This window comes from Scylla paramamosain, chromosome 11 (assembly GCF_035594125.1).
Source record: "Scylla paramamosain isolate STU-SP2022 chromosome 11, ASM3559412v1, whole genome shotgun sequence".
Classification (NCBI taxonomy): Eukaryota; Metazoa; Arthropoda; class Malacostraca; order Decapoda; family Portunidae; genus Scylla; species Scylla paramamosain.
Window position 1 is genome coordinate 9,310,502 of NC_087161.1, and position 26,680 is coordinate 9,337,181.

Here is a 26,680-nt window from a genome sequence, read left to right on the forward strand (position 1 = left end):
AAGTTCCAGAAGCGAGTAGAATGTGAGGCGCTCATCGACGACATCGAAAAATTATCTAAAAACCGACCCTTTTTTCTGGCAAGCAGTCATAGTAGAAGCATCCAATACAAGAGGCAGTCACAGGAGCAGAAACATATTGAAGTAGCCAAGCAACTTCAATCCGATCCTGATATTACAATCAGAAGAGCAGACAAAACGGCAGCTTACGTCATCATGGATACTTCCAAGTATGTCAAAAAGATAGACGACAGGACAAAATTTACCAGGATCAACAAGAACCCTACAGACGCGCTCAAGACCAAACTCAACAAAATGATTGCCAAATGTAACGCTAGTAGCAACAACCTCAAGTGTTTACAAGTTCGTGGGTGAGTACTGCATGGGTTACTTTTATGGTAACGTTAAAACACACAAGCTAGGAAATAAACTGCGCCGAATATTTTTTTTTTCAAATACCTATACCGACGTATCACATGGTTATAAAGCTGTGCACCATACTGGCGCCTTATTTTTCCACCACCTACAGTCTGCAGTCTGCATCTGATTTTTTTCCACATCCTCAAGGGCAACACTATCGATGAAAACATCGCCTCACTTGATGTAGAATAACTTTTTACCAATGTTCCTGTCAAACGCACCATCGACTACATCACTGACAGAGTGTACCATAACAACTCTGCAATCCCACTTGACATTCCTGAAATTGCATTACGCGGACTCCTCGAATGCTGCACAGTGAAAGCCCCTTTTACTTGCTCACAGGGAAACAAGTGTCGTCAAATTGATGGTGTAGCCATGGGTTCTTCCTTGGGTGCGCTCATGACCAAATTTTTTTATGGGATACGTGGAGGAAGAAGTGTTTAAAAAAACTGAGAAGCCTGATCTATATTGCCGCTATATTGACAACATATTCATCAAGGCTACAAACATCATTAATAATGCTAACCAGCTCAAACGTTACCTTGAAGAAATTTCTGGTCACTATAGAACTTCACTATAGAACATAGTGCAAAATGGTACCATGCCCTTCCTCGACGTCCTCGTGAAGCAACAGCAAGTGAAGTTCAATACAGCAGTATATATCAAGCCAACTAACCCTAGACACTGCCTTAATGGAAGGAGCGAATGTCATCACCGATACAAGAGCTCTACTATCGGTGCTTACATCCACTCACACACTGCAGTACTTGGCAGCAAGTGCATGAAGAAATAGAAAGGGCAACACAAAATAAAAAAAAATAAATAAAATAAAATAAAAAAACTGCCTCAGTGAGAAGAACATCGTCCACCAAACCAAGTTCATCGATAAGTGGCATAACTCCAGCTTATCTGAAGACTCAAGAAAGCCTGACATCACCATATACTATCGTGCCTTCTCCACAGCACAAAGATGAAAGAACCATTACACAAATCGTGAAAAGAAATGTCAAGCCCACAGACCCAGAAAGGAAGATAAAGCTCCAAATATACTACAGGAAATTCAGAAGAAATGGCATGGGGCTTGTTCATAACACCTGATATGATATCCAGTATGGTACACCATACTAATCAGAAAACTTAAGGAATAATCACTAATGTCTTGCTATTTCCCCATAGGAGCCAGTCTTCATAATCTGTCACTGTCAACTTCATCATCACTTTATAATTCCATGGCCAAAACCAGCTTTGCCACCTATCACATCTACTAAATCTTCGTCAGGATCTTCTATAAAGTCAGGGGCTGAGTCTGTAGAGTCCATTTGTAAGCAACCATATTCCCATTAAGTGCACCCAGTCACCTGAGCTGATAAGTTCTAGACTGCACGCTGCAGTGCATATTTACGAAAAGTTGCAGGGGTTTTTATTTCGCGGAGGGCAACCCCTTCGGCCCTTACCCACCCACTGCAATGACATCATAAGTGGCTAACTCCTGATTGGCTGCTGCCTGCCTTCCTCCCCCCCCTCTCTCTCTCTCTCTCTCTCTCTCTCTCTCTCTCTCTGAGTCATCGTAATCCTACTATTGTCTGCTACAATGATCCTTCGTTCCTCTCTCTCTCTCTCTCTCTCTCTCTCTCTCTCTCTCTCTCTCTTCTACTGTCATGGGTAACATGTACAGAGCTTTGGTGATGAACTTGTCAACCATGATCTTGAACTCAATGTCCAGTAAAACAGCTGATGTGGGTGGGGTGGCTGATAGTGGTGGGCAGGAACCGATACCTTAGGTATTCACGGAATCGATTCCTTGGGCTGGCGGACGTTATAACAAGGGGGACGTAAGCAGAATTCTCAGGATCAGTAACCAAGATATGACAGGTTCAAGCTTGAAAAATTTAGTTTAAAAAGTGATAGGAAGGAATAGGTTTTCAAATAGAGTGGTAGATGAATGGAACGGACTCAGTAATCAAGTTGTTAGTACTGTCACTACGGAGCTTTAAGAGAAGGTTAGACAGATTTATGGATGCTGATGTTAGGTGGAAATAGATTGATATATTTCATACAGGGACTTCTACGTGTAGGCCTGTTGGTTTCTTGCAGCTTTCCTTATTTCTTGTTTTCTTATGTTCTTATATCGCAGAGTATAGGGTTAAATGCTGACAATATCCAAATCCTGACTCAAAAGTTAAGAACTCAGCAATTAAGGCCTTGCAATGGATGTCTAGATCCTGGACACGGTAAGAAAGGCTGCACAAACCCCAACATTAAGAATTGCAAGTTCTGCGAAAAAAAAAAGTACTATCATGCCCTCTGTGTAAAACTTAAAGCAACAAACAAAACAGAGACAAGCCAAAACAAGGGAGACAGGTGACACTGAAGCTGCAGGATGGCGTGTTGCAGTGATGCTGGGAGGATGCGGCCACAGAGGAGCGTGCCTGGTTGCTGGTGGTTCCCGTTTCCCTCTGCACCAAGCTGCTTGAGGTAGCTCACGATGGTGTCTCGTGGGGCAAAAGAAGACTCTGCCACCTTCATCAGCATGTGTACTGGGTCAGCATGGGATGGGACATGGAGGAGTGGTGCAAGTTATGCCGCACCTGTGCTGCCAAGAAAGGTCCTGTGCACCATACACGCGCTCCATTCCAGCTTTATCAGTCCAGTGTATCCATGGAGCAGGTGGTGGTGGATATTGCTGGACCACTGCCTTACACATCTCAAGGTAACTGCTACATTCTGGTGGCCATGAACTACTTCTCCAAGTGGCCAGAAGCACATGGGATACCGGATCACGAGGCAGAGACCGTGGCTGGTGTGCTGGTGAGAGTTTTCACCAGGCTTGGGATCCCGGGAGAACTACACTCCAATCAAGTTTGAGTCCCGGATGTTCAAACAGTGCTGTGAATTGTTGGGGTTGCACAAGACTCACACCACGCCTCTCTGCCCCCAAAGTGATGGCATGCTTGAACATTTCAATAGAATGCTGGCGGAGGAGCTGGCCAAGTACTGCAGCTCAGACCAGCAGGATTGGGACCTGTGGCTGCCTTTTGCCCTGATGGCGTACAACTTGGCTCAACAAGAGTCCACACTCCAGCCCAGATGATGTTTGGCCGAGAGATGCATTTGACACTGGACATGGCCACAGGATGCCCCCCAGGGGAGGAGTTACCAGGGACAGCGCCCGAGTTTGTAGCAGAGACACAGCAGCAGATGGACGCTACAAGGCGACAGCTGGCGAGTTATCTCTGGCTGGCAGGACAATCCATGTCCTGCTGGTACTAGCAGGGTGCCAGGAACGCTCAAGTATGCTGTGAGGGACTGCATCTGGCTGTTTAACCCCCGGAGGAAGCAAGGCCTTGCCCCGAAGCTCTAATAATACACACACCCTTCACTCAAAATTTCAAGATTATCATGGCGACTCCCACACCAGCCTCAGAGTCCCCATCTGGGGAGGGGACCATAAATGAACCCAAGTCGGACTGCCCTTCTGTCGATGACCCTAAGTGTCTAGACACCCCCCCTCAACTTTTTCTTCATTAACTTCTGCAACATTTGCAGTCTAAGATCTAATTTTCAGTCTAGAACACCGCCTCTCCTTTTCTAAACCTCATCTTCTTTTCCTCACTGAAACTCAGGTGTCTGAGGCCACTGTCAGTAGCTCCTTTTCTGTTCCCTCTTACTTTCTCTATCCTCATTTTCGATCCAAAGCTGGATGTTGCATTTATGTCCGCAATGACTTAACCTGCTCTCGTGCCCACGCTCTTGAATCTTCCAAGTTTTCTACCATCTGGCTTCGACTACTGAGTCAGTCTCAAACTAAATTTATCTGTGCTGTATACCTCTCACCTAACTCCTATGACTATAAGAAATTCTTTGACTACTCAACTTCCAAAGTGGGGGCACATTCTGACCCTCTTCCCTTTTGCAGAGACCTCCATTCTTGGAGATTTCAATGTTCACCACCAGCTTTGGCTTTCCTCTCCCTTCACTGACCATCTTGGTGAACTACCCTTCAACTTTGCTATCCTCCACGACCTAGAGCAATTGGTGTGTAACACCCTACTCGTATTCCTGACCGTCCTGGAGATACGCCCAACATTCTTGACCTTTTCCTGACCTCATCTCCGTTGGGCTCCTCCGATCACAATCTCATATCTGTATCTTGTCCTATCGCTCCAATCCCTCCTCAGGTTCCCCCTAAGTGAAGGTGCCTCTGGCATTTTGCCTCTGCTAGTTGGGGGGACCTGAGGAGGTATTTTGCTGATTTTCTTTGGAATGACTACTGCTTCTGTGTCAGAGACCCATCTTTGTGTGCTGAGCGCATAACAGAGGTGATAGTGTCTGGCATGGAGGCGTACATTCCTAACTCTTTTTCTTGACCTAAATCTTCCAAACCTTGGTTTAACACAGCTTGCTCTCATGCTATACATGATAAAGAGGTGGCCCACAAAAGGTACTTAAGCCTTCCATCACCAGAATCTCATGCACTTTATATTTTTGCCTGGAACCATGCCAAGTTTGTTCTCCAACTAGCCAAAAACTCCTTCATTAACAGAAAGTGTCAAAATCTTTCAAGATCTCCCCTCGTGACTTCTGGCATCTAGCCAAAAATATCTCCAACAACTTTGATTCTTCTTTCCTTCCTTTATTTCAACCAGATGGCACCACTGCTATCACATCTATTTCTAAAGCTGAACTCTTCACTCAAACCTTTGCTAAAAACTCTACCTTGAACAATTCTGGGCTTGTTCCTCCCTCTCCTCCATCCTCTGACTATTTCATGCTACCTATTAAATTCTTCGTAATAATGATGTTTTCCATGCCCTCGCTGGCCTAAACCCTCAGAAGGCTTATGGACCTGATGGTGTCCCTCCTATTGTTCTCTGAAATTGTGCCTCCATACTTGCACCTTGCCTAGTCAAATTCTTTCGCCTCTGTCTGTCAACATCTACCTTTCCTTCTTGCTGGAAGTTTGCCTACGTTCAGCCTGTTCCTAAAAAGGGTGACCGTTTTAATTCCTCAAACAACCGTCCTGTTGCTTTAATTTCCTGCCTATCTAAAGTTTTTGAATCTAATCTCAACAGGAAGATTCTTAAACATCTATCACTTCACAACCTTCTATCTGATCGCCAGTATGGGTTCCGTCAAGGCCGCTCTACTGGTGATCTTCTGGCTTTCCTTACTGAGTCTTGGTCATCCTTTTTTTACAGATTTTGGTGAAACTTTTGCTGTTGCCTTGGACATATCAAAAGCTTTTGATAGAGTATGGCACAAAGCTTTGATTTCCAAACTACCCTCCTACGGCTTCTCTCCTTCTCTCTGTAACTTCATCTCAAGTTTCCTTTCTGACCATTCTATTGCTGCTGTGGTAGACGGTCACTGTTCTAAATCTATTAACAGTGGTGTTCCTCAGGGTTTTGTCCTGTCACTCTCTCTCTTCTTATTGTTCATTAATGATCTTCTAAACCAAACTTCTTGTCCTATCCACTCCTATACTGATGATACCACCCTGCACTTTTCCACATCTTTTCTTAGACATCCAACCCCTCAAGAAGTAAACATTTCATGCAGGGAAGCCACAGAATGCCTGACTTCTGATCTTTCTAAAATTTCTGATTGGGGTAGAGCAAACTTGGTATTGTTCAATGCCTCAAAAGCTCAACTCCTCCATCTATCAATTCAATACAACCTTCCAGACAACTATCCCCTCTTCTTCAGTGACACTCAACTGTCCCCCTCTTCTACACCTAACATCCTCAGTCTGTCCTTTACTTATAATCTGAACTGGAAACTTCACATCTCATCTAAAACAGCTTCTATGAAGTTAAGCATTCTGAGGCATCTCCGCCAGGTTTTCTTGTCCCCCCCAGCTGCTTACTCTGTACAAGGGCCTTATCCATCCATGTATGGAGTATGCTTCACATGTCTAGGGGGGTTCTACTCATACTGTCCTTCTAGACAGGGTGAAATCAAAAGTTTTTTCATCTCATCAACTCCTCTCCTCTAACTGACTGTCTTCAGCCTCTCTCTCGTCACCACAATGTTGCATCTCTAGCTGTCTTCTACCGCTGTTTTCATGCTAACTGCTCTTCTGATCTTGCTAACTGCATGCCTCCCCTTCTCCCGCAGCCTTGCTGCACAAGACTTTCTTCTTTCTCTCACCCCTATTCTGTCCACCTCTTTAATGCAAGAGTTAATCAGTATTCTCAATCATTCATCCCTTTCTCTGGTAAACTCTGAAACTCCCTGCCTGCTTCTGTTTTCCCACTTTCCTATGACTTGAATTCCTTCAAAAGGAGGTTTCAGGATACTTATCCTTCAATTTTTGACTACCGCTTTGGACCCTTTTATGGGACTGGCATCTCATTGGAATTTTTTTTCTTTATTGGATTTTTGTTGCCCTTGGCCATTGTCCCTCCTACATAAAAAAAAAAAAAAAGTGCAAGCATCCCAGCTCACAAGTTTGGCGGCTCAGGCTGTCTGGACTTCCGTGAATCTGTCCCAGCTGACGCACCACATAGTAGTTGTATTCCTCCAAGTATCCCAGCCATCTCAACAGCTGTCCTTCCAGGTCCTTCAGAGTTTTCAGCCACTGGAGAACAGAGTTACCAGTCCAAATGACAAACTCAGTCCCATAGAGATAGGAGTGAAAGTGGGCCAGACTCTGCACTACTGGCAGTAACTCCTTCCTGGTTACACAGTAGTTTCATTCTGGCTTGCTGAACTTGGCACTCTAATAAGCCAGGAAATACTCCTTCCCTTCCTTCACCTGCGACAGCACCGCCCTGATGCCCTCAACACTAGCATCAGTGTTTAGCAGGAATGGGAGAGTTGGGTCAGGGAACAGCAGCATCGGACCACTCGTCAGCGCTGCCTTCAGGCCATCAAAAGCAACCTGGTACGCTTCATCCCATATAAAGTGGAGGTTCTTTTTGGTCAGCCAATTCATGGGCACAGTGAGGGTGGCAAAGCCCTTCCATGAATCTCCTATAATAGCTACAGAGGCTAAGGAAACTTCGTACACCCACACCAACATTGGTACGGGCCACTACACCACAGCTGAGACCTTAGTGGGGTCTTTGTGTACACAGCCTTGCGCCACTATGTGTCCGAGGAAGGGGACTTCATGCTGGAAGTAGGTCCATTTCTTGGGACTCAACTTCAGGTTTGTCTTCCACAGGCAGCACAGTATGTCCTCCAGCATTTCCAGCTTCCCCTCGAACATCCTTGCGAACACCAGGACATCATCGAGGTAAATAAGGTGGATTTTCACTGTAGCCGCACTAGCAACTTCTTCATCAGGTGCTCAAAGCACCCTGGGGTGTTGTACAGTCTGAACAGCATGACACGGAATTGCCACAATCCCTGGCCAAAGGAGAATGCCATTTTCTGCTTATCTGCCTCTACCATCCTGACTTTGTGGTACCCTGACTTGAGATCCAGAGTAGACAGCCATTGCACGCCAGCCAAGGCATCCAGGGTGTCATCAATCCTGGGCAGAGGGTAGGAGTCCTTCACTGTGATGTCATTCACTGCTCTGTAATCCATGCAGAAGTGCCTGTTGCTGTCTTTCTTACTCACCAGGACCACCATCAATGACCATGGACTGTCCAACTGCTCCACTACTCCCTATACTGCCATCTCATCCACCATGAGTTGCATGTCTTCTCTCTTAGCTAGCAAAACATGTTAGGGATGCTGCCTGATTGGAAGGCTGTCAGCTGTGGTGATGGAGTGCTGGACCAGCGATGTATGACCAAGGTCATGATCACCTCAACTAAACACATCTGCATACTCCACCAGCAACTTCTCCATCTTTCTCACCTGGCTGGGAGTCAGCTTGGTGGCACTTCTCACTGCTAAATCCACCAAGTACAATGGCAGTGCATGCTGCACCTCATCCATGCTGCTGCCTGCTCCACTTGGGCTGCTTTCCACTGCTGTCTTGTGTGCTTGTGCTGGTGTGGTGACATTTCTATTCCCTCCTTTCTTTGAAGCTCAGCATTGCAGCCCCAGTCCTTCCTCAGCGACAACAGGACCTGCTACAGGGCCTTCCACCTGTTCGGCAGTGCCCAATGGGAGCAAAGGCACCTCTTCACCATGTACCTTCATCGTCATCCTCCCGAAATCGATACAGACTGCACCCTGAACCAGGAAATCCAACCCCAGCAAGCAGTGCTCCTCCATGTCAGTAACATAGACTAGCAGCTCCTCTTCAATAAGACCCACCACAATTTTGGACATCACAGGCCTGTGGAGTCACACAGTGGTCAGTGACACCACACAACTGCCAGCCTCACACAGAAGGGTCTTCAGTTGCCACCACCTCCTTCCTGGTGAACGTCCTCTCAGTGTCGGTGTCCATCATGAGACAAGGACAGCCATCCACTGCACCCGCCACCTGGACTGTTGGTGCAGTGGCACAGTGGCACTTTACACAGAAGGGGGCTTGGGAAGACTCAGTTGAGGATTTGCCTGTGCCCCCAGCCCAGCTGTGTTTCCTCCCACCTACACAGCGTCCTTCAGCTGCCGGAAGGAATTGTAGTGGTGGCCCGACTGTCAGCAGTTCCAATAACAGGGCCTGGGAGGGGAGCGAGTGTGAAAGTTATCCAGTCAGTGCATCTTCTGCCCACTCTGGCACTCACTAATGGTGGCTGCACCAACCACCGCCACCAACACTGCCACCATGTCCTCCGTGACAGCTGGGTATGCTTGCCACACCAGCAACTCCACAGCTTGAGCCAGCTGTGGGAGTGACTCACCTGGCTGATGTGCTCAGCCCTTCAGTCATTCCCAATACACTTCTGACTGGAAGACACTGGCGAAGTGCCTTTTCATCACCTTCGCCACCCTCCCTTAGGACGACTGCTGCTCCACCGTCAGATGTGCCAGGATCTCCAGTCTTCAGCACTGGCCCATACAAACTGGCCACCAACTGCAGTGCCTTGTCTTCAGCACTCCAGCCCTGTCCTCAGGCGAGCAGCTCAAACTGGGTCTGGTATGCTTCCCAAGCCACTTGGCTGTCAAACTCTGCTGGTTTGCACTGGCCAGAAGCTCCACCAGCAGCCTGTGGGGAAACCATGACTGACAGAGGTGGAGGCAGGGAGCATGGTGAGGTGACAGTGATGGGTTGGGGTGGCATGAACCATACATGGCCTTTAGTGGATGGCAACAGCCACACCAGGCTGTCCCCTCTCAACTGCACAGAGTCCTGTGTCCCCAGGCTCCAACCAAGCATAGTATTGGCCCTGTTCTGTGTGCTTAGGACACTCAGGCCACTCCACCATGCCAACAATCTGTGGCAGTGCTGATGGGGTGGCCAACTGCTTCTCAAGAGAGTACTGCAGTCCTGCTACTTCTTCCCTCAGCTCTTCCAACCTTGCCTCACCAGCTTCTGCACACTCCTTGCTCTCAACCTTCACTGCAACCATTTGCTGCATCAGATCCTCCCAGAGCCATTCACATTGTTCTGTCACGAACCACCTCAACTGCTGCATCACAGCTCACAGTCCTTTCTGCACCACATCCAGTTTCTCATTCATTTTCTGTGCTTGCACATCCATTTTCAGTGCCTACTTGTTCATTTTTAGTGACATTGCAACAAATATGCTCTTCAGTTTCTCTTGCAGCTGCTGGACACTGTCCTTCACCCCCTTCAGCATTTCTCTCCTCTGAGTCAGTCATTGTGCTTGCTTGCCCAGCACCTCACCAGCCAAAATATGAGCTGCACAGCTCACAAATCCCAGTCTCCTGACACCAAACTGTTGTGCACGCCCCTTCCAGTCTTCAGGCACCTTCAGGTACACACCACTGCAGCAGCCCAAGGCAGTCAGCACACACATCAGGAATCCATCACTGCTATTGTGGTCAGGTTCATTTAGCTAGTGGGGACAAGGCATGCACACACGGTACCTGTCTAGACTCAAACACACTACAAAGAGGGAGGGGGAAGGGCAACAAAACACAGTCTCACTATCACTCCTGTCTTTATTCCCCACACAGAGCAGCACAACATGAGGCACACAGTACAAGTAAGGATCGCACCACTGGCCTCACTAAGCAAAGCATCTATATCACTAGGTAGTGCGTCCCACCTCACTGAATAATGGCACTGCACAGCACACTACGGAGTCACACTGTAGCACAGCTATCTCTTCTAGTGCTCCATGCCATAACAGATTATGCAGATGTCACATACACACCTCAGTGTCAAGTATTCACTGTCTTAGACTGCCAGAGCACACAATCCTCACACCATGCCCTGGGGTGCAGTCACGTTGTGGCAGTGGCACAACGTAGCTTCAGACAAGTGGAGCACACTGCAGACTGTTGGGACACAAGTTGCATAGGTGGAAAATGGTCACTCTCTCTCCTTCTCTTGGCTTCACTTTTACCTGGTGTCACAGTGTGGTGTAGACAGGAAACAGGTGCTTTCTCTCCCTTGGTGGCCACCACAGCTGCTTATATAATGTCAGTCCCCCCTGTGATTGGCCTGCATACTGCTGCTCTCCTGACCAATCACTGTCCATGCCACTTCCAATTTCTCCAAGCTGCCTCTGTTAACACCTCATGCATCAATGCCAGTGCCTGTCTTCACTACCCAGCAGCACAGTGCTATCAATGTCATCCCCCTTCGCAACATTAATAATAGTTAAGGGTTGAGACATGTTGGATATCCAGTGTTTCCCCTAATGAAACCAATGATGGATATCCAGAGGTGTCTTCTTGAGTTCTTCGCAAGTGCCTTGGAAACAGGCATTTTCCAACATGTTTCTTTCGTCTCCAGGGAGCTTCAGAACCTTACATCTATCCCAAACTTTCTAGAGCTTGCAAGAATTGTGGGCAGGCAGCAGGGCAGAGTGAAAGACACAGCGATGCAAATAGGTGAAAACAAGCTGATGTGCATGTACTGTTTTTTTAATAAAATCTCAAACATATAGAAGCATCTGCACTCAAGTCGGTCATGAGTGAAAACCATTATTAAAGCTGTGTAGTGAGAATTGTTTCCAGTTAAGTGAATAGTAGCATTTGCTTACAATGAGTGTGGAACATTCAGGCCTTCCAGCAGTGTGCGGCATTCTGGCAGGGCAGGTAAAGGTATCTGAATGGCCTTCCTGTCTTGGACCATGACTTCTAACACATTATTGTGTTCTGGTACAATGCCATAATGCAGTGTGAGGTCATGACATACAACCAATTCACTCTAGAATACTCTGCAAAGCCACTTGTATTTGCACAGGTGAGGAAATAAGACAGGTCTGAAGGAGTGATACATGAAATAGAACGTTCCTTTAAGATGGCGGAATCTGAGGACTGAGGCAAGGGATCTCGCTCTTGCCTCTGTGACATAAGAGAGCTGCTAGACCTGCTCCCTGCATCACAGTTTTCCCTTGCTCCATAATTGCTAATGATAGATCATATTTTGTTATATTATAATACTTGTAGTCTGTTTAGACAGACCAGGATAATAAAAAGGGATACCTAAGAGATGGAATGCATCCAAAACTCAGAAATAGTGTGAAAATACTAAAAAAAAAGAATATTTGACATTTCATAATTGCCATATGCACAGCACCACGCAGCAAGTTGTACTAGCCATATTTGGTAAACAAAAGGCATCATTTTGACTCTGAATGTCTTAACCAGGCTACAGCATATTACTATATGCCTTTTCTTTAAATGTAACAGCCATTAAACAAGAATAACTAATGTGTCTGTCTGTCTCTTTCCTTCAGTCAGAGAAAAAGCAAAGAATTGGTCCTATATGACTACTTTTATTCAATTGACAATGTCACAAGGCCTGGAAGACCATTAAAAGAAGGTTTATTAAATTTGCTGTCCAGAAAGTTATAGATAGTATTATTGATGATACTTAGTGGAAATCCATTATTATGGAAAAAAGTTCTTAAAAAAATTAATCTCATGTTTTTGGATGGCAATGGTTTCCAACCTTTTCAAATTCTTGCCCTCCTTCATTAAATGACAAGTTCCCTGCACCCCCTCCACTCTGGTTTAAATACTGCTATTTACTGTCATAGTTGGTACAAGTCAGAGATAAAAAAATTATACAATACATAATTATGCATGTATTCCTTAGTTACTTAGTAGCATTTGAAATAATTTATAATTGTATTTAGACAATAACATTTCATAATTCATATCTGAAATGTTTTCTCAATACTTAACCAATTATGTATTCCATCAAAATCAATATGTTGATATATAACCATCTACAAAGTAATTTTTCTACTTTATGAAGTGCTTACGCCCCCCTGGCAGGCCTTCGTGCCCCCTTAAGGGGGCACTAGTGAACAAACTTTTAAAGATATATTTAAAGATGAGCCACTAGTGAACAAACTTTTAAAGATATCTTCAATGATAACATTTAGTTTAAGAAGACTTCTCAGCAGTCTTACTAGTTTATCTTCAAATTTAGTAACATATGTTACTAAATTTGAAGATAAACTTTCTAGACAACAAATTTAGTAAACCTTCCTCTGATGACACCCAGATGACACCTAAGAAATACAAAAAATTGCCTTACTATGGCCACCTTAGTTATACTATTAGGAAAAGACTCAGTACCATACTTAAAAACACAATATACTAAATTAATTTTCATCTTCACCAATAACTTTACTATTGCCTCTTTCTTTAAAATTAAAGACAGTATTGCTACTGGACTCGTCTCCTACACCATTTATGAATTTAATTGTTCAAGTTGTAGGATTTGATATATTGGAGAAACCAAAAGGAATTTAACACATAGAATTAGTGACCATAAAGGTAATTTCATACATACACAGAAACAACTACCTTATCCCCTGTTCTTTTTGGAAAAAGACTTCAGAATATTACATAAACCAGATGCACATACAAACATTAAAATATTAGAAGCTTTTTATATTAAACACTTAAAGCCTGAATTAAATAATCAGTTATCATCATCCCAATTGTACCTTTTATAAACTCTACTCAGAGCTTCAGTTTCTGAGCTAGTAATTAATCTAACTCCCACAACACCACCCTCTGTCAGTCCTCGCTCCTCTACCAGTAAGTGCACACCAGGTTGGTTCCACTTAGCTACTCACTTATTTATTCCATTTGTTTTCATCCAAAAAATCAGTGTCCAATATATTCACCAATACATCACTATTGCTTCATACATTGTCTTTGCTGTTTTTATTTAATCTTTGGTTAACATACTGTTATTCACTGCCATAACATATGCCGGGTTTTGCTCACTGTTATTATTGTGCCCCTTATAGGTTTGCTCTTAACTTTAAAATATATCTTTTTAGTGATGTACTAAATGTATTGATATATTTTAGCCTGAAGATGTCATCTGTGAAGGTGAAACATTGCAAGAAATGAAGTGAAGAAAAGAAAAATTCTGGATACTTTCCCTGTATCTCAGAACTTCATTATATATATATATATATATATATATATATATATATATATATATATATATATATATATATATATATATATATATATATATATATATATATATATATATATATATATATATTATGAATACAATTTCCAGCCCCTTCACAAAACTGCCACACCTGCACTAGCTTCCCCCAAGTCACCTATGTGACTGGGTGCAGGGCTTAATATGTGCTACAAGGTCCACTTTTGATTCATGCACCCTTCTTACCAACAGTCCTAATACCAGGTTACATGAATGAGGTTGCCAGTCTGTTTCACCCACCCACAGACAAGGGAAATAGAACAACTACAACAAACTCCACCAGCTGGGCAAGAATTGTCAACCACATCTAGAAAGAAACAATTGTACTGAGCAACATCACATATGGTTGAGATATAAAACCCCAATGGCCACCACCCACATAATAAATCTTCCCACTGCCCACCAGTGTGTTATAGCCTCTAGCAGAGTAGTGTTGTTTACTGCCTCCTGGATGGCAGGTCTGATCAGGGCTTGAGGAGGGAATAAATTTCACTACACTGCTAATCACTTAAGTCCTCTGCAGGTCAAGCACTCTCCAGGAGCCTGAAGCAGTAGCATTAAACACAAAACAAGAATACAAAGTGACACGAATACTGGCAAGTGCCCACAAATACACAGGAGGGTAACTCACTTCTCACTGTATGAGAACTTGGCCTGCACACGCATGCAGCCAAGGAGTCACTTCCCTGGATTTGAAATCCATTTTAATTAACTGCTCTACCTGGCAAACTACTATGGAGACTCATATGCTACTTAGATGGGCCAGGGTGTACAGCTGGTAATTACTCACTTATTGCCTTAAAGCAAATGACCCGACTAGCTGTATTCCTACCCTGGTTTCTGACAAGTACTACTGCTTGTCTTAGTATGTCCCGTCTCATGTAAGCGCTGGGTAGTGACTGCTGAGCGTGGGAAAGTGCACGCCAAACACTCTCCTACTCTGCTACTATGCGAGGGGGCAGTGACATGCATACATGCACCCAAGCACTCCACCCGCCATCTCTCTCTCAGCGCAGGTTTATATGAATAAAACAATTTACTTCTGAAAATTCCAGGGATTAAACTAAGGGCGGGTTAGAATAATACTGATTACTCTATTGTCAAGAGTAACTCTTCTACTAAATACTTGGTGAGGCTCAAATTGAATGGACAAGGTGAAGTAAGGAAATTTACATGGGGAATATGTGTCACTGGATGGATAAATATTACACTAGGAGCTTCAGGCTGGGTAGGCTATGGGTCAGATATATATATATATATATATATATATATATATATATATATATATATATATATATATATATATATATATATATATATATATATATATATATATATCTCCCTCCCTCCCTCTCTTCCTTCATTCTTCTTCTCCCTCATTTCTTCTCTTCACTTTACCTGACTTTTATCTCACTGATATATATATATATATATATATATATATATATATATATATATATATATATATATATATATATATATATATATATATATATATATATATATATATATATATATATATATATATCCTACTAAAAATATGTTCACAATTTGGAGAAATCAAACAAGAGGGAGCTATTCAATGTTTTAATAAGATAGCTACTTTATTTACATATATATGGACCACCTGGACTGCTTTCAATGACCATTCATGTCCAAAAATACCATTTCAAGCATGATCACCTTCACATACCCCACTTAGCTACTAATATGACCTGGGTTTTCCCTTACTGATTTGGGTTACTGAGGCTTCATACCACACACACACACACACACACACACACACACACACACACACACACACACACACACACACACACACACACACACACACACACACGCATATATATATATATATATATATATATATATATATATATATATATATATATATATATATATATATATATATATATATATATATATATATATATATATATATATATATATATATATATATATATATATATATATATATATATATTTTTTTTTTTTCAGATCTTACCTGCTCAACAACACTTTCTGGTATGGCATAGATTCTGCCTGATCTCTCTGAGAAAGACACACACATACACACGCATACACATCAGAGGAAAAGAATGCTGGGTTTTTGGTAGTGCTGGACTGCAAAGTTACACATGCTATTATTTGACCAATAAATACCAAATGAAAGAATACAAATGAGCCAAGCAGTATACCACCAGGAGGATGCTGTATACTGTTTATAAAAATCATGGATATACAGTATGTATCTGTGTACATCCATATGTGTGTGTGTGTGTATATATTATATATATATATATATATATATATATATATATATATATATATATATATATATATATATATATATATATATATATATATATATATATATATATATATATATATATACCCACTTTCACTGTCTGTTAACATAAATTGTCAAGTAGGAAAATTTAATTTTGTACCTATAGCCTATATATTCTTCTGCCAGAGAACAAAAATGGATCAAGTTGAGGAATTGTGACCTAAATGTTCAGCATAAGTGTATGACCAATTCTGATACATATGTATATATATATATATATGGTCCAACAATTCCACTATTCAATGTGTGTGTGTGAGAATGGAGATCATTCATTCTGTGCATGAGTGAGAATTGAATTTCTTTGCTAAGAGACACCTGGTATGATGTAATGATACCTTGTAAAGATACTCATAATATAAGTATGTACATACATACAGGTGTGTGTGTGTGTGTGTGTGTGTGTGTGTGTGTGTGTGTGTGTGTGTGTGTGTGTGTATTTACCTAGTTGCAATTTACAGGGCCTGAGCTATGCTCTTGTGGTCTTGTCTCCATATCTACACTTGTCCAGTTTTTCCTTAAAGTTGTGAATGCTCATTGTCAATACTGGAGATCTTTTTAAATTATATTCTTCAGTCTATTAAAAATATGTATATGAAAAAACTGGTACATTCTTGACTGACATCATACTTATGTTTTTCTATTCATGAAATGGTTTATTAATATATCAAATTGAAATCTCTCTTTAAGACAGGCAGCCTCATTTCACTGTAGGAATAAAAACATGAAGGATGGGATTCCCAGTCCTCTTAATCTGTCCTTTTTAGTCACCTTTTTTGACAAGCAGGAAATGCAGTGTCAGTATTCTTGCAATCTACCAGTGTGTGGCCAAGCCATGTCCCTCTGCTACAAAATATTAAATTAATGAGACCAATATTTTCCTTGCATCATACACTAATGGTATCTATCTGCAGTAATGGTATTAAAATATTCTACTTCAGAATCTCCATAAATACAGCTATGGTAAAGAAAGCGTGGAACTCTGTCAGTGATAAAGGAAAGGAAGGTTTTAGGAGTATTTACATAAGGTGATTGATTCCTCAAGCTCAACCTTTGCCTGCTGTGTTTTCCTGAATTCTCACATAAAATAGTTCAATACTTTAAAAAGATTGGGAGTTTGAAAATAAATCTCTCAAATTAAAAGAAGCCTGTGTACTATCACCATGTCTTGTATAGGCCAGAAACAAAATACAGACAGACAGTAATATATATGTGCTTGTAGAAATAGATAACAAGAAAATCTTAAACATAGTAATGCAACATGTGCAAGACTTCAGTGGTATTAATGGCCTCTAACTCCAGCTCACCCAGATTATTCTCCAAGTAAAAAATCTCACAGGGTAAATGCATCTAATTTCCTGACATTCAAGTTGAGTTCACATGTAAATGATAATGTATAGAAAACATTAATAAAAACAAATAAAGAAAAAGAAAAATAAAGAAAAAATAAAGAAAGTGTGTGTGTGTGTGTGTGTGTGTGTGTGTGTGTGTGTGTGTGTGTGTGTGTGTGTGTGTGTGTGTGTGTGTGTGTGTGTGTGTGTGCCCATGTGCACCATGCATGCATGGGGATTCATATGAGCATGAGCAGGAGACTGAATTGTGCACAACCTCCAATCCTATCATGACCCTAATGTTTCTTGATATCTCTGCCTGTTTGGCCACACATTGTACATCTTCATAGTTACAATATCATAGTGGATGGATGCTCAAGGAATCTCTTGAAGGCAGCCAGCCACTGAGCTCCCACTGCCCCATCCACAGTCCGGTGATCACAACTTAGTGTTACTGTCATCACCTGGGCCACACGGAACCTGTATGTGAGGGAAACATAATTAGATGTGTTGTTGTAAGGTGTCTTCTGAAATCCTGAAACTTCAAAAAATGCATATTTTAAAATACTATTAGTAATTTATGATACCACACTCACTTATTGAAAAAAATAAATAAAAATAAAGCCAAAGAAACAGGTGATAACTAAAAACAACAAATAAACAGTATATTATAATCTTAATGAACAAAAAAGAACAGACATTTTTGTCACAAAATGTTATGCCCTTTGGCACTGAAGATTGAAACAGAAATGTGTTGTTTTAAATTAGTAAGTATCTGACTGGCTTAATATAATTAGTGGTGCATCTCAAAGAAAAGTAATGGGATCTATGCTCTTCATATCACACAGAAGTGATGTATCACCAAATTTTTGAGCTCTGCACATGTGTAGGTGGAACCAGATATTAATTTTTCATAAAATATAGTTGCAAATAAGATTGTGGATATTAAAATATCAATATCTGTGGATGTGGATGCAGATGCAAATTTCTTTTACCTCCATATCCATGGTTGCAGTTGCAGATCATCTTTACATATCACAGTAATACAAAGTGTGTTGAATCTGTGATGCAAAGCTCCAGAGAGGAGATAAAGAGAAAAGAGGAAAACACAAAAAGAAAAATAGAAAAAGGTGTAAAAATTGTATAGGATACTTCAGGAATGTGGAAGAGATGTAACTGGGGAAGGAGAGTACAGGGGACAAGGAGATGAAGGGTGTAGAAGTGAGAAAGGGGTGGATGGGGGAAGGACAAAGAAAAGTACAGGACATGAAAAGGGAATACTTATTCCCCAATAATTCCTCTTTCCCTCTAATTTTTCACTCACTCACCACCCTTCCTGTTAAGGCTACATTTTTTCCCTACTTTCTCCCCATACTCCCATCCTTCTTCACCCTTACTTCATTTCCTTGCCCCATGTACTCTCCTTCCCCTCTCTACTTCACAAAATATCCCTTGCTTTTGTCTTGTCTCAAACCTCCCTCCCTGTCATCTCTCCCCTTATCTGTCTAAAAACAAAGGACAGGGGAGTGATCTCTCTCTCTCTCTCTCTCTCTCTCTCTCTCTCTCTCTCTCTCTCTCTCTCTCTCTCTCTCCTCAAATAATTCCGTTCTCATTCTCACTCAGTCCTCATTCTATTTATTAATCCTTAGGATTGTTCTTTCTTACTTTCACACTTCATCTTTCACTAAATTTCACACTCACTCACTCTTTCCTTCTCTCTCACACTGACTCTCACTCAGTCTCACTCCCCTCCCCACCCTCAATCTCATTCACATTAACTCTTAATTTTTTATTTATTTTCATAATTAATTCAAATTTGTTATTTCCTTCACACAAACTTTCACTCACACTTATTCCTGCTTATTTTTCCTGTCCACAGCCATTCTCACTATTAAACTCTCAACTCACTTATGTTTAATTTCCATTCAACTCATTCACACTTAGCCTCACTCTGAAACACTCAAACTTGGCCTAATTCAACTCACATGCTCATGACTCCCACAGACTCTCTTTCCTAGCCTCACCCTCAAACACTTAAACTTGGCCTAATTCAACTCACATGCCCATGACTCCCACAGACTCTCTTTCCTTTCCCTCTTGCTCTCTTACACTTTCAGTGTCCCTCACACTCTCAGTGTCTCTCCCATACTTGTCCTGACACACACACACACACACACACACACACACACACACACACACAGATCAGCAACTTTCAGAAATGCAGAGGCAGAGCTTTTGTCATCTGAAAATTTGGTTGTGGATATTGATGTGGATCTTCTGTTATATCAAAACACAGATGTGGATAGTATTTTCACTGTGGATGCGGAAGCAGAGGTGGATATCCAATACATCACTATTACACACTAAATGTAGAAACCCTATGCACCCACCAATCCATTTGTCCAGGGTGTTAGTCACTCTTTATATATTCAAGCTTCACACCCTAAAGTAATTTTTCTTTATATTTTTAGCAAGTCATGGGGATCTGAGAAAGCTGTATGAATGCCACATTACAATTACTACCCATGCTCCCTGAGTTATGGTTAGATGCATAACATTCCGCATCAATTCTTATTCATCCTCTTCCACCTTTCTTTCTCCTTTATCATCTGTATCAGTATTTAAACAAATTAAGAAGCAACCAAATCATGAAACATCTTCAGCTCCAGACCTAAGGGAAGCTCTGAAGAAAATGTGGGACCCTGATTTGGATTATTTGAAGAAATGAAAGGCTTCTATGCCTAAATAACTATATGTGAATGGTCAAGGCATAAAATGCTAATAAACAATAGCATCAGAGATATTCTTTGGTTTTTCCTGTTATACAGTAAAATCTGTTGATCACTGCTGGTGGGGGATCCCAGTTTTCAAAAGATACTGTACAGTACTACTATATTTAACTAGGTCCTGACCAAAGGTAGTTAACCTCCTTAGAAGTATTCATTAATATTGTATTGTATTGTTATTTATCTTTCACTCCAAGATTTGGACCATATTTTAAGCCAATAATAGTAAATCTTGCCAACAGTACAACATTTGAAGTGATTCCATGCACTGCACTAAACTGGTATCACACATTATTATTATGTTACTGTTTTTCAATCACCCAACCAATTAACCTTATTTGAGAAAAAATACTAATACAAAACAATAATACCATAATATTAGGATAGGAGTAAATATATTTTGACATAACAAATGAGGGTAGAGTAAAACCTTCATAAGTTAGAACTCCACACAGGTCAGCAAGGCAACAAAATACTTGATTAAGAAAAGTCCATAAGGGCAATTTTTGTAATTGGTATCATACTGACTAAGCCAAGTCAAGCCAGACCAAACTTGGCATAACCTATGCAGCAGTAATTACTATGTAGGTTAAGCCTTGATGCTAAGAAGGGCTGCTGCTCCTGGTTCTGGTTGAAGGTTGGAAAGTTTAGCCTTGACAACACACCTCCTTGATGCAGTCTTGTTTACAGTTTCTCTTTGTGGCCTGATCTACTCTCTTCTTTCTCTCAAATAACACATTTTTTCTTCCACTTTTTTTTTTATTGTTTAGTATCTCTTTTGTTGTTTCAATGTTACTGTTGTCAAAAAGGGCCTAACCAGTAACTTAATTTTTTATACACTCAACCTTGGCATCTTCAGACTAGTAGAAGGGAGTAATGGTCCGATACTGCCATTTGTCCGATGCTGCCATTATTTGGGGAAGTGCATAATGTGTGCATATGTATAATAAAACAATGCTTTGCACAAATGTATCCATAAAACACTAATACACATCAATAAATATGACATGAAAGTAACCATGTTGTAATAATAAAAATAAAGTAATAGTAATAATGGTAATAATGAGAGAGAGAGAGAGAGAGAGAGAGAGAGAGAGAGAGAGAGAGAGAGAGAGAGAGAGAGAGAGAGAGAGAGAGAGAGAGAGAGAGAGAGAGAGAGAGAGAGAGAGAGAGAGAGAGAGAGAGAGAGAGAGAGAGAGAGAGAGAGAGAGAGAGAGAGAGAGTACTGTAGATAATCACACTTTGAGAAGGGTGGACTTGCAGATGTTACTTGCAGTGGAGATGATGGGACTCAGAATAATTATTTTAAATCACTGAAGCTCACGAGCTCCATTAATGCTTTACAAATGCTATGCTGGGGCAAGATGGGTGTAGCAACTGTAACGGAGGCAGTGGTGATAGGTTTGAAAAACAACTCCACTGTCAGTTGTTTTCCTTTAAATTGCTCCTTAATGATGATTTCTCAAAGACATCTGATATGTCCGTAATAAATCTTTGCTTCCTTGTTAGAAGTAGCATCTAAATACTCCAAAGATGAATGAACTTGTGATAATTTTGGGACTTCGGGTGGTACCTCATCTTCTTCCTCACTCCTGCTGCTGTCTACATTTCCTGCTACCTGATCGGTTATTTATTCAGGGGTCAGGACTTGATAACCTGGATCTCCCTCACTCTCTTCCAGCCATTCTATCACATCTTTCTTTGTCACATCCTTCTCACCACCATGCTGGAGGAAACAAAGAAAATTGGAAGGCTAAGAACCTTCAAAGTTATGTTCAGTGTCATCATTTACAAGTTTTTTCCTGGAATCAGAGTAGAAATCTTCATATCTTTCCAGGAGTAGGTGAGGTTAAATATGGCTTACTTCAAATTGCAGTTTTTTTATGTTTTTTTTGGGGTACAAAGGTCACAGTCATGTGTCATGCTCATGATCAGCTTCATTCTTGATAAAAAACCATAACTTGTTGAATGTAATGATGGTGATAACACCTCTTGCAAGCTGCTTCATAGGCTGAATTAGTGATGTTGTATTAGGGGGAAGGAACATCCCACAAATTTTGCCACCCACTTAACACAAGCTTTTCTTTACTAGGATGAGCAGGTTCACTGTCCAGCAACAGCAGAGCTTTAACATCTCCAGGTTTAATTTTGAGCACTTGTTCTTGTTATCTGCAGACTTCTGGGACAAAATGATCACAAAATCAGTCTGAGAAAATAAAGCACTGGCAAGCATTACTGGGCGCAGTAACAAAAAAATTTATCACGCTAACCGATAAACCAACAACAATAACATTATCGGTGATAACTGACAATAAATTATCACTCGATAACTGATAACCAATAAATCAATAAATCCAAAATTCCGATACTAACGACAATGATATTGATATTTTAAATAAAAAGTCAATAGATTCAAATCTTAATTTTTAACTTTATCTTAAAAACTTTGAAAACTCTAAAAAAATTCAATTCATTCTTTATCCTGTCTCTTCACAAATGAAAAGTACTGTTTAAAGTAAAAAGAACTACATTTGATTTTGAAAGTTTAAAACTTCAATACACTAATGTTCCAAAAACTAAAATTATTGATAATCACTAGTTTGGAACCAAAAGTATCAACGATACTGATGAATCAATAACACAGGAAAAATAATTATTGGATAACCAATAGCCCGACATAATTATCACGATAAATTATCATGCTAGTTTATCATGATAATGCCCACCTATGCTGGCAAGTCATTTTTACAGTACTTTTAAAACTCTGGGGCAAACAGACTTCCCATCGACTGCTAACTTTAGTCAATGAAGCCCATCAGCACATTAGGAGGAGGAGGAGGCAGTAGGCACCTACCAAAACAATAATTACTCCCAGTGAGGTCTAAAGCACTGGATCAGGGGATGCTGTGAACTTATCATTAAACCCAGTTGTGACCTCACTGAACATTTCCCTTTGTGTCTCACAACACAAGGGGGCAGTCACACCCTGCCCTCTAAAGACAACTCTCTTAGTCCACACAAAACTACAAGCACCTAATAACACACATACCCTTCACACAAAATTTCAAAATTCATGGCGACTCCTACACCAGCTGTGGAGTTCCCATCTGGGGAGGGGACCACAAATGTCTCCAGATTGGACTGCCCTTCTGATGACAACCCTTAGTGTCCTAACGCCCCCCCTCAACTTTTTCTTCATTAACTTCTGCAACATTCGTGGTCTAAGATCTAATTTTCAATCTGTAGAACACCACCTCTCCTCTTCTATACTTCATCTTCTTTTCCTCACTGAAACTCAGGTGTCTGAGGCAACTGACAATAGCCCCTTTTCTGTTCCCTCCTACTTTCTCTATCCTCATTTTCAATCCAAAGCTGGATGTTGTGTTTATGTACGCAATGATTTAACCTGCTCTCATGCCCACGTTATTGAATCTTCTGAGTTTTCCACCATCTGACTAAGACTACAGAAGCAGTCTCAAGCTAAATTTATCTGTGCTGTATACCTGGGCACGAGAGCAGGTTAAGTCATTGCGCACATAAACACAGCATCCAGCTTTGGATCGAAAATGAGGATAGAGAAAGTAGGAGGGAACAGAAAAGGGGCTACTGTCAGTTGCCTCAGACACCTGAGTTTCAGTGAGGAAAAGAAGATGAGGTTTAAAAGAGGAGAGGTGGTGTTCTACAGATTGAAAATTAGATCTTAGACCATGAATGTTGCAGAAGTTAATGAAGAAAAAGTTGAGGGGGGTGTCAAGACACTTAGGGTCTTCAACAGAAAGGCAGTCCGACCTGGGGACATTTAAGGTCCCCTCCCCAGATGGGGACTCCGAGGCTGGTGTAGGAGTCGCCATGATGATTGTGAAATTTTTGAATGAAGGGTGTGTGTGTTATTAGGTGCTTGTAGTTTTGTGTGGAGGAAGAGAGTTGCTTTTAGAGGGCAGGCTGTGACTGCCCTCTTGTGTTGTGAGACACAAAGGGAAACATTCAGTGAAGTCACAGCTGGGTTTAATGATAAGTTCACAGCACCCCCTGAACAGTGCTTTAGACCTCACTGGGAGTAATTATCATTTTGGCAGGTGTCTACTGCCTACATTCAGCCTGTTTCTAAAAAGGCTGATCATTTTAATCCCTCAAATTACCATCCAATTGCTTTAATTTCCTGCCTATTTAAAGTTTTTTAATCTATCCTCAACAGGAAGATTCTTAAACATCTATCACTTCACAAACTCCTATCTGATCGCCAGTATGGGAGTATGGGTTCTGTCAAGGCCATTCTACTGGTGATCTTCTGGCCTTCCTTACTGAGTCTTGGTCATCCTCTTTTAGAGATTTTGATGAAACTTTTGCTGTTGCCTTGGACATATCAAAAGCTTTTGATAGAGTATGGCACAAAGCTTTGATTTCCAAACTACCCTCCTATGGCTTCTATCTTTCTCTCGGTAACTTCATCTCAAGTTTCCTTTCTATTTCTAGTTCTATTGCCACTGTAGTAGACAGTCACTGTTCTTCTAAATCTATTAACGGTGATGTTCCTCAGGGTTCTGTCCTGTCAGCCACTCTCTTCTTATTATTTATCAGTCACCTTCTATTCCAAACTTCTTGTCCTACTCCTAACGCTGATGATACCACCCTGCACTTTTCCACGTCTTTTCATAGACGTCAGACCCTTCAGGAAGTAAACATTTCACGCAGGGAAGCCACAGAATGCCTGACTTCTGATCTTTCTAAAATTTCTGATTGGGGTAGAGCAAAGTTGGTATTGTTCAATGCCTCAAAAATTCAATTCCTCCATCTATCAACTCAACACAACCTTCCAGACAGCTATCCCCTCTTCTTCAATGACACTCAACTGTCCCCCTCTTCTACACTGAACATCCTCAGTCTGTCCTTTACTTATAATCTGAACTGGAAACTTCACATCTCATCTCTAGCTTAAACAGCTTCTATGAAGTTACGCATTCTGAGACGTAACCCCCCCCCCCCAGCTCCTAACTCTGTACAAGCACCTTATCTGTCCATGTATGGAATATGCTTCACACGTCTTTTTTTTTTTTTTTATGTAGGAAGGACACTGGCCAAGGGCAACAAAAATCTGAGGGTTCCACTCATACCACTCTTCTAGACAGAGTGGAATCAAAAGCTTTTTGTCTCATCAACTCCTCTCCTCTAGCTGACTGTCTTCAGCCTCTCTCTCACTGCCACAATGTTGCATCTCTAGCTGTCTTCTACTGCTATTTTCATGCTAAATGCTCATCTGATCTTGCTAATTGCATGCCTCCCCTACTCCCATGGCCTCACTACACAAGACTTCCATCTTTCTCTCACCCCTATTCTCAATCAATCATCCCTTTCTCTGGTAAACTCTGGAACTCCCTGCCTGCTTCTGTATTTCCACCTTCCTATGACTTGAATTCCTTAAAGAGGAAGGTTCAAGGCACTTATTCTTCAATTTTTGACAACCTCTTTAGACCCTTTTCTGGGAATGGCATCTCAGTGAGCTTTTTTATTCATTGGATTTTTGTTGCCTTTGGCCATTCTCCCTCCAACATAAAAAAAAAAAAAAAAAAAAAAAAATTCATGCCTGCCATTTTCTCTTCACCTTTGATTGCTTGAGTGTTTTTGGGAAGCAAGCGCCAAAAGAGGCCAGTTTCATCGACATTGTAAATTTGAGAGGGAAGCAGCTGTTCTTTCTTTGTAAATTCATTGAGCTTGATCCTGTAGGGTTCATCAATGGAACTGTTGCCACTCTCTGCTTCTTCACAGGCTTTAATGTTATGAATCCCATGTCGATTTCTAAAACACCGAAGCCATCCTTCATTGGCTTTAAAACTGGAGAAGCCATGATGTTCTGCTTGAGTATCAGCGGCTTTAATAATCTCTATGCCACACATCTTAACTCTCTCAGCTGAATGTAGCACTTATAAACTGCCTCCTCTATTTGCTTGTGAGGACCTACTTTCATGTACTTTCTTATACCAACTGCACCTTTCTTACTTGCATATCCGTCCACACTGTATCCATAGCATACACAGTAAGCTTTTCTTAGCCCTATGAATGTCAGAGACTGTCTGCTTATTAACTCCATACTCTTCACAAATGCAAGCAACAGACACACTGGATTTAAACTCTCTTGTAAGTTCTAATTTCTGAGCAATAATTAGATTCACTTGCTTCTTAGACACATGAGAACTTTCCCTTGAAACCATTGCAACTAAATAACAAGTAAATATTGTATGGAAGGAGATGCCCTACACACAACATTCTACCACTGTGAGCGATTGGAAATTAAGGCATGGCTGTCTCTCATGTCACTTTCCTTCGACATGTC

At 41.3% G+C, this 26,680-nt stretch overlaps 1 protein-coding gene across 1 annotated transcript in view; it reads right to left on the reverse strand.

Annotated features, from left to right (window-relative positions):
* Positions 1 to 15,461: 15,461 nt before the first annotated feature.
* Positions 15,462 to 26,680, reverse strand: part of LOC135104926 (dihydrolipoyllysine-residue acetyltransferase component of pyruvate dehydrogenase complex-like) — a 126,009-nt gene continuing 114,790 nt past the window's right edge. Inside the window, exon 10 of the mRNA XM_064012688.1 lies at positions 15,462 to 18,046. Within this exon, the coding sequence (XP_063868758.1) occupies positions 17,917 to 18,046 (130 nt within the window). The 3' untranslated portion in view covers positions 15,462 to 17,916. The remainder of the gene's footprint in view (positions 18,047 to 26,680) is intronic.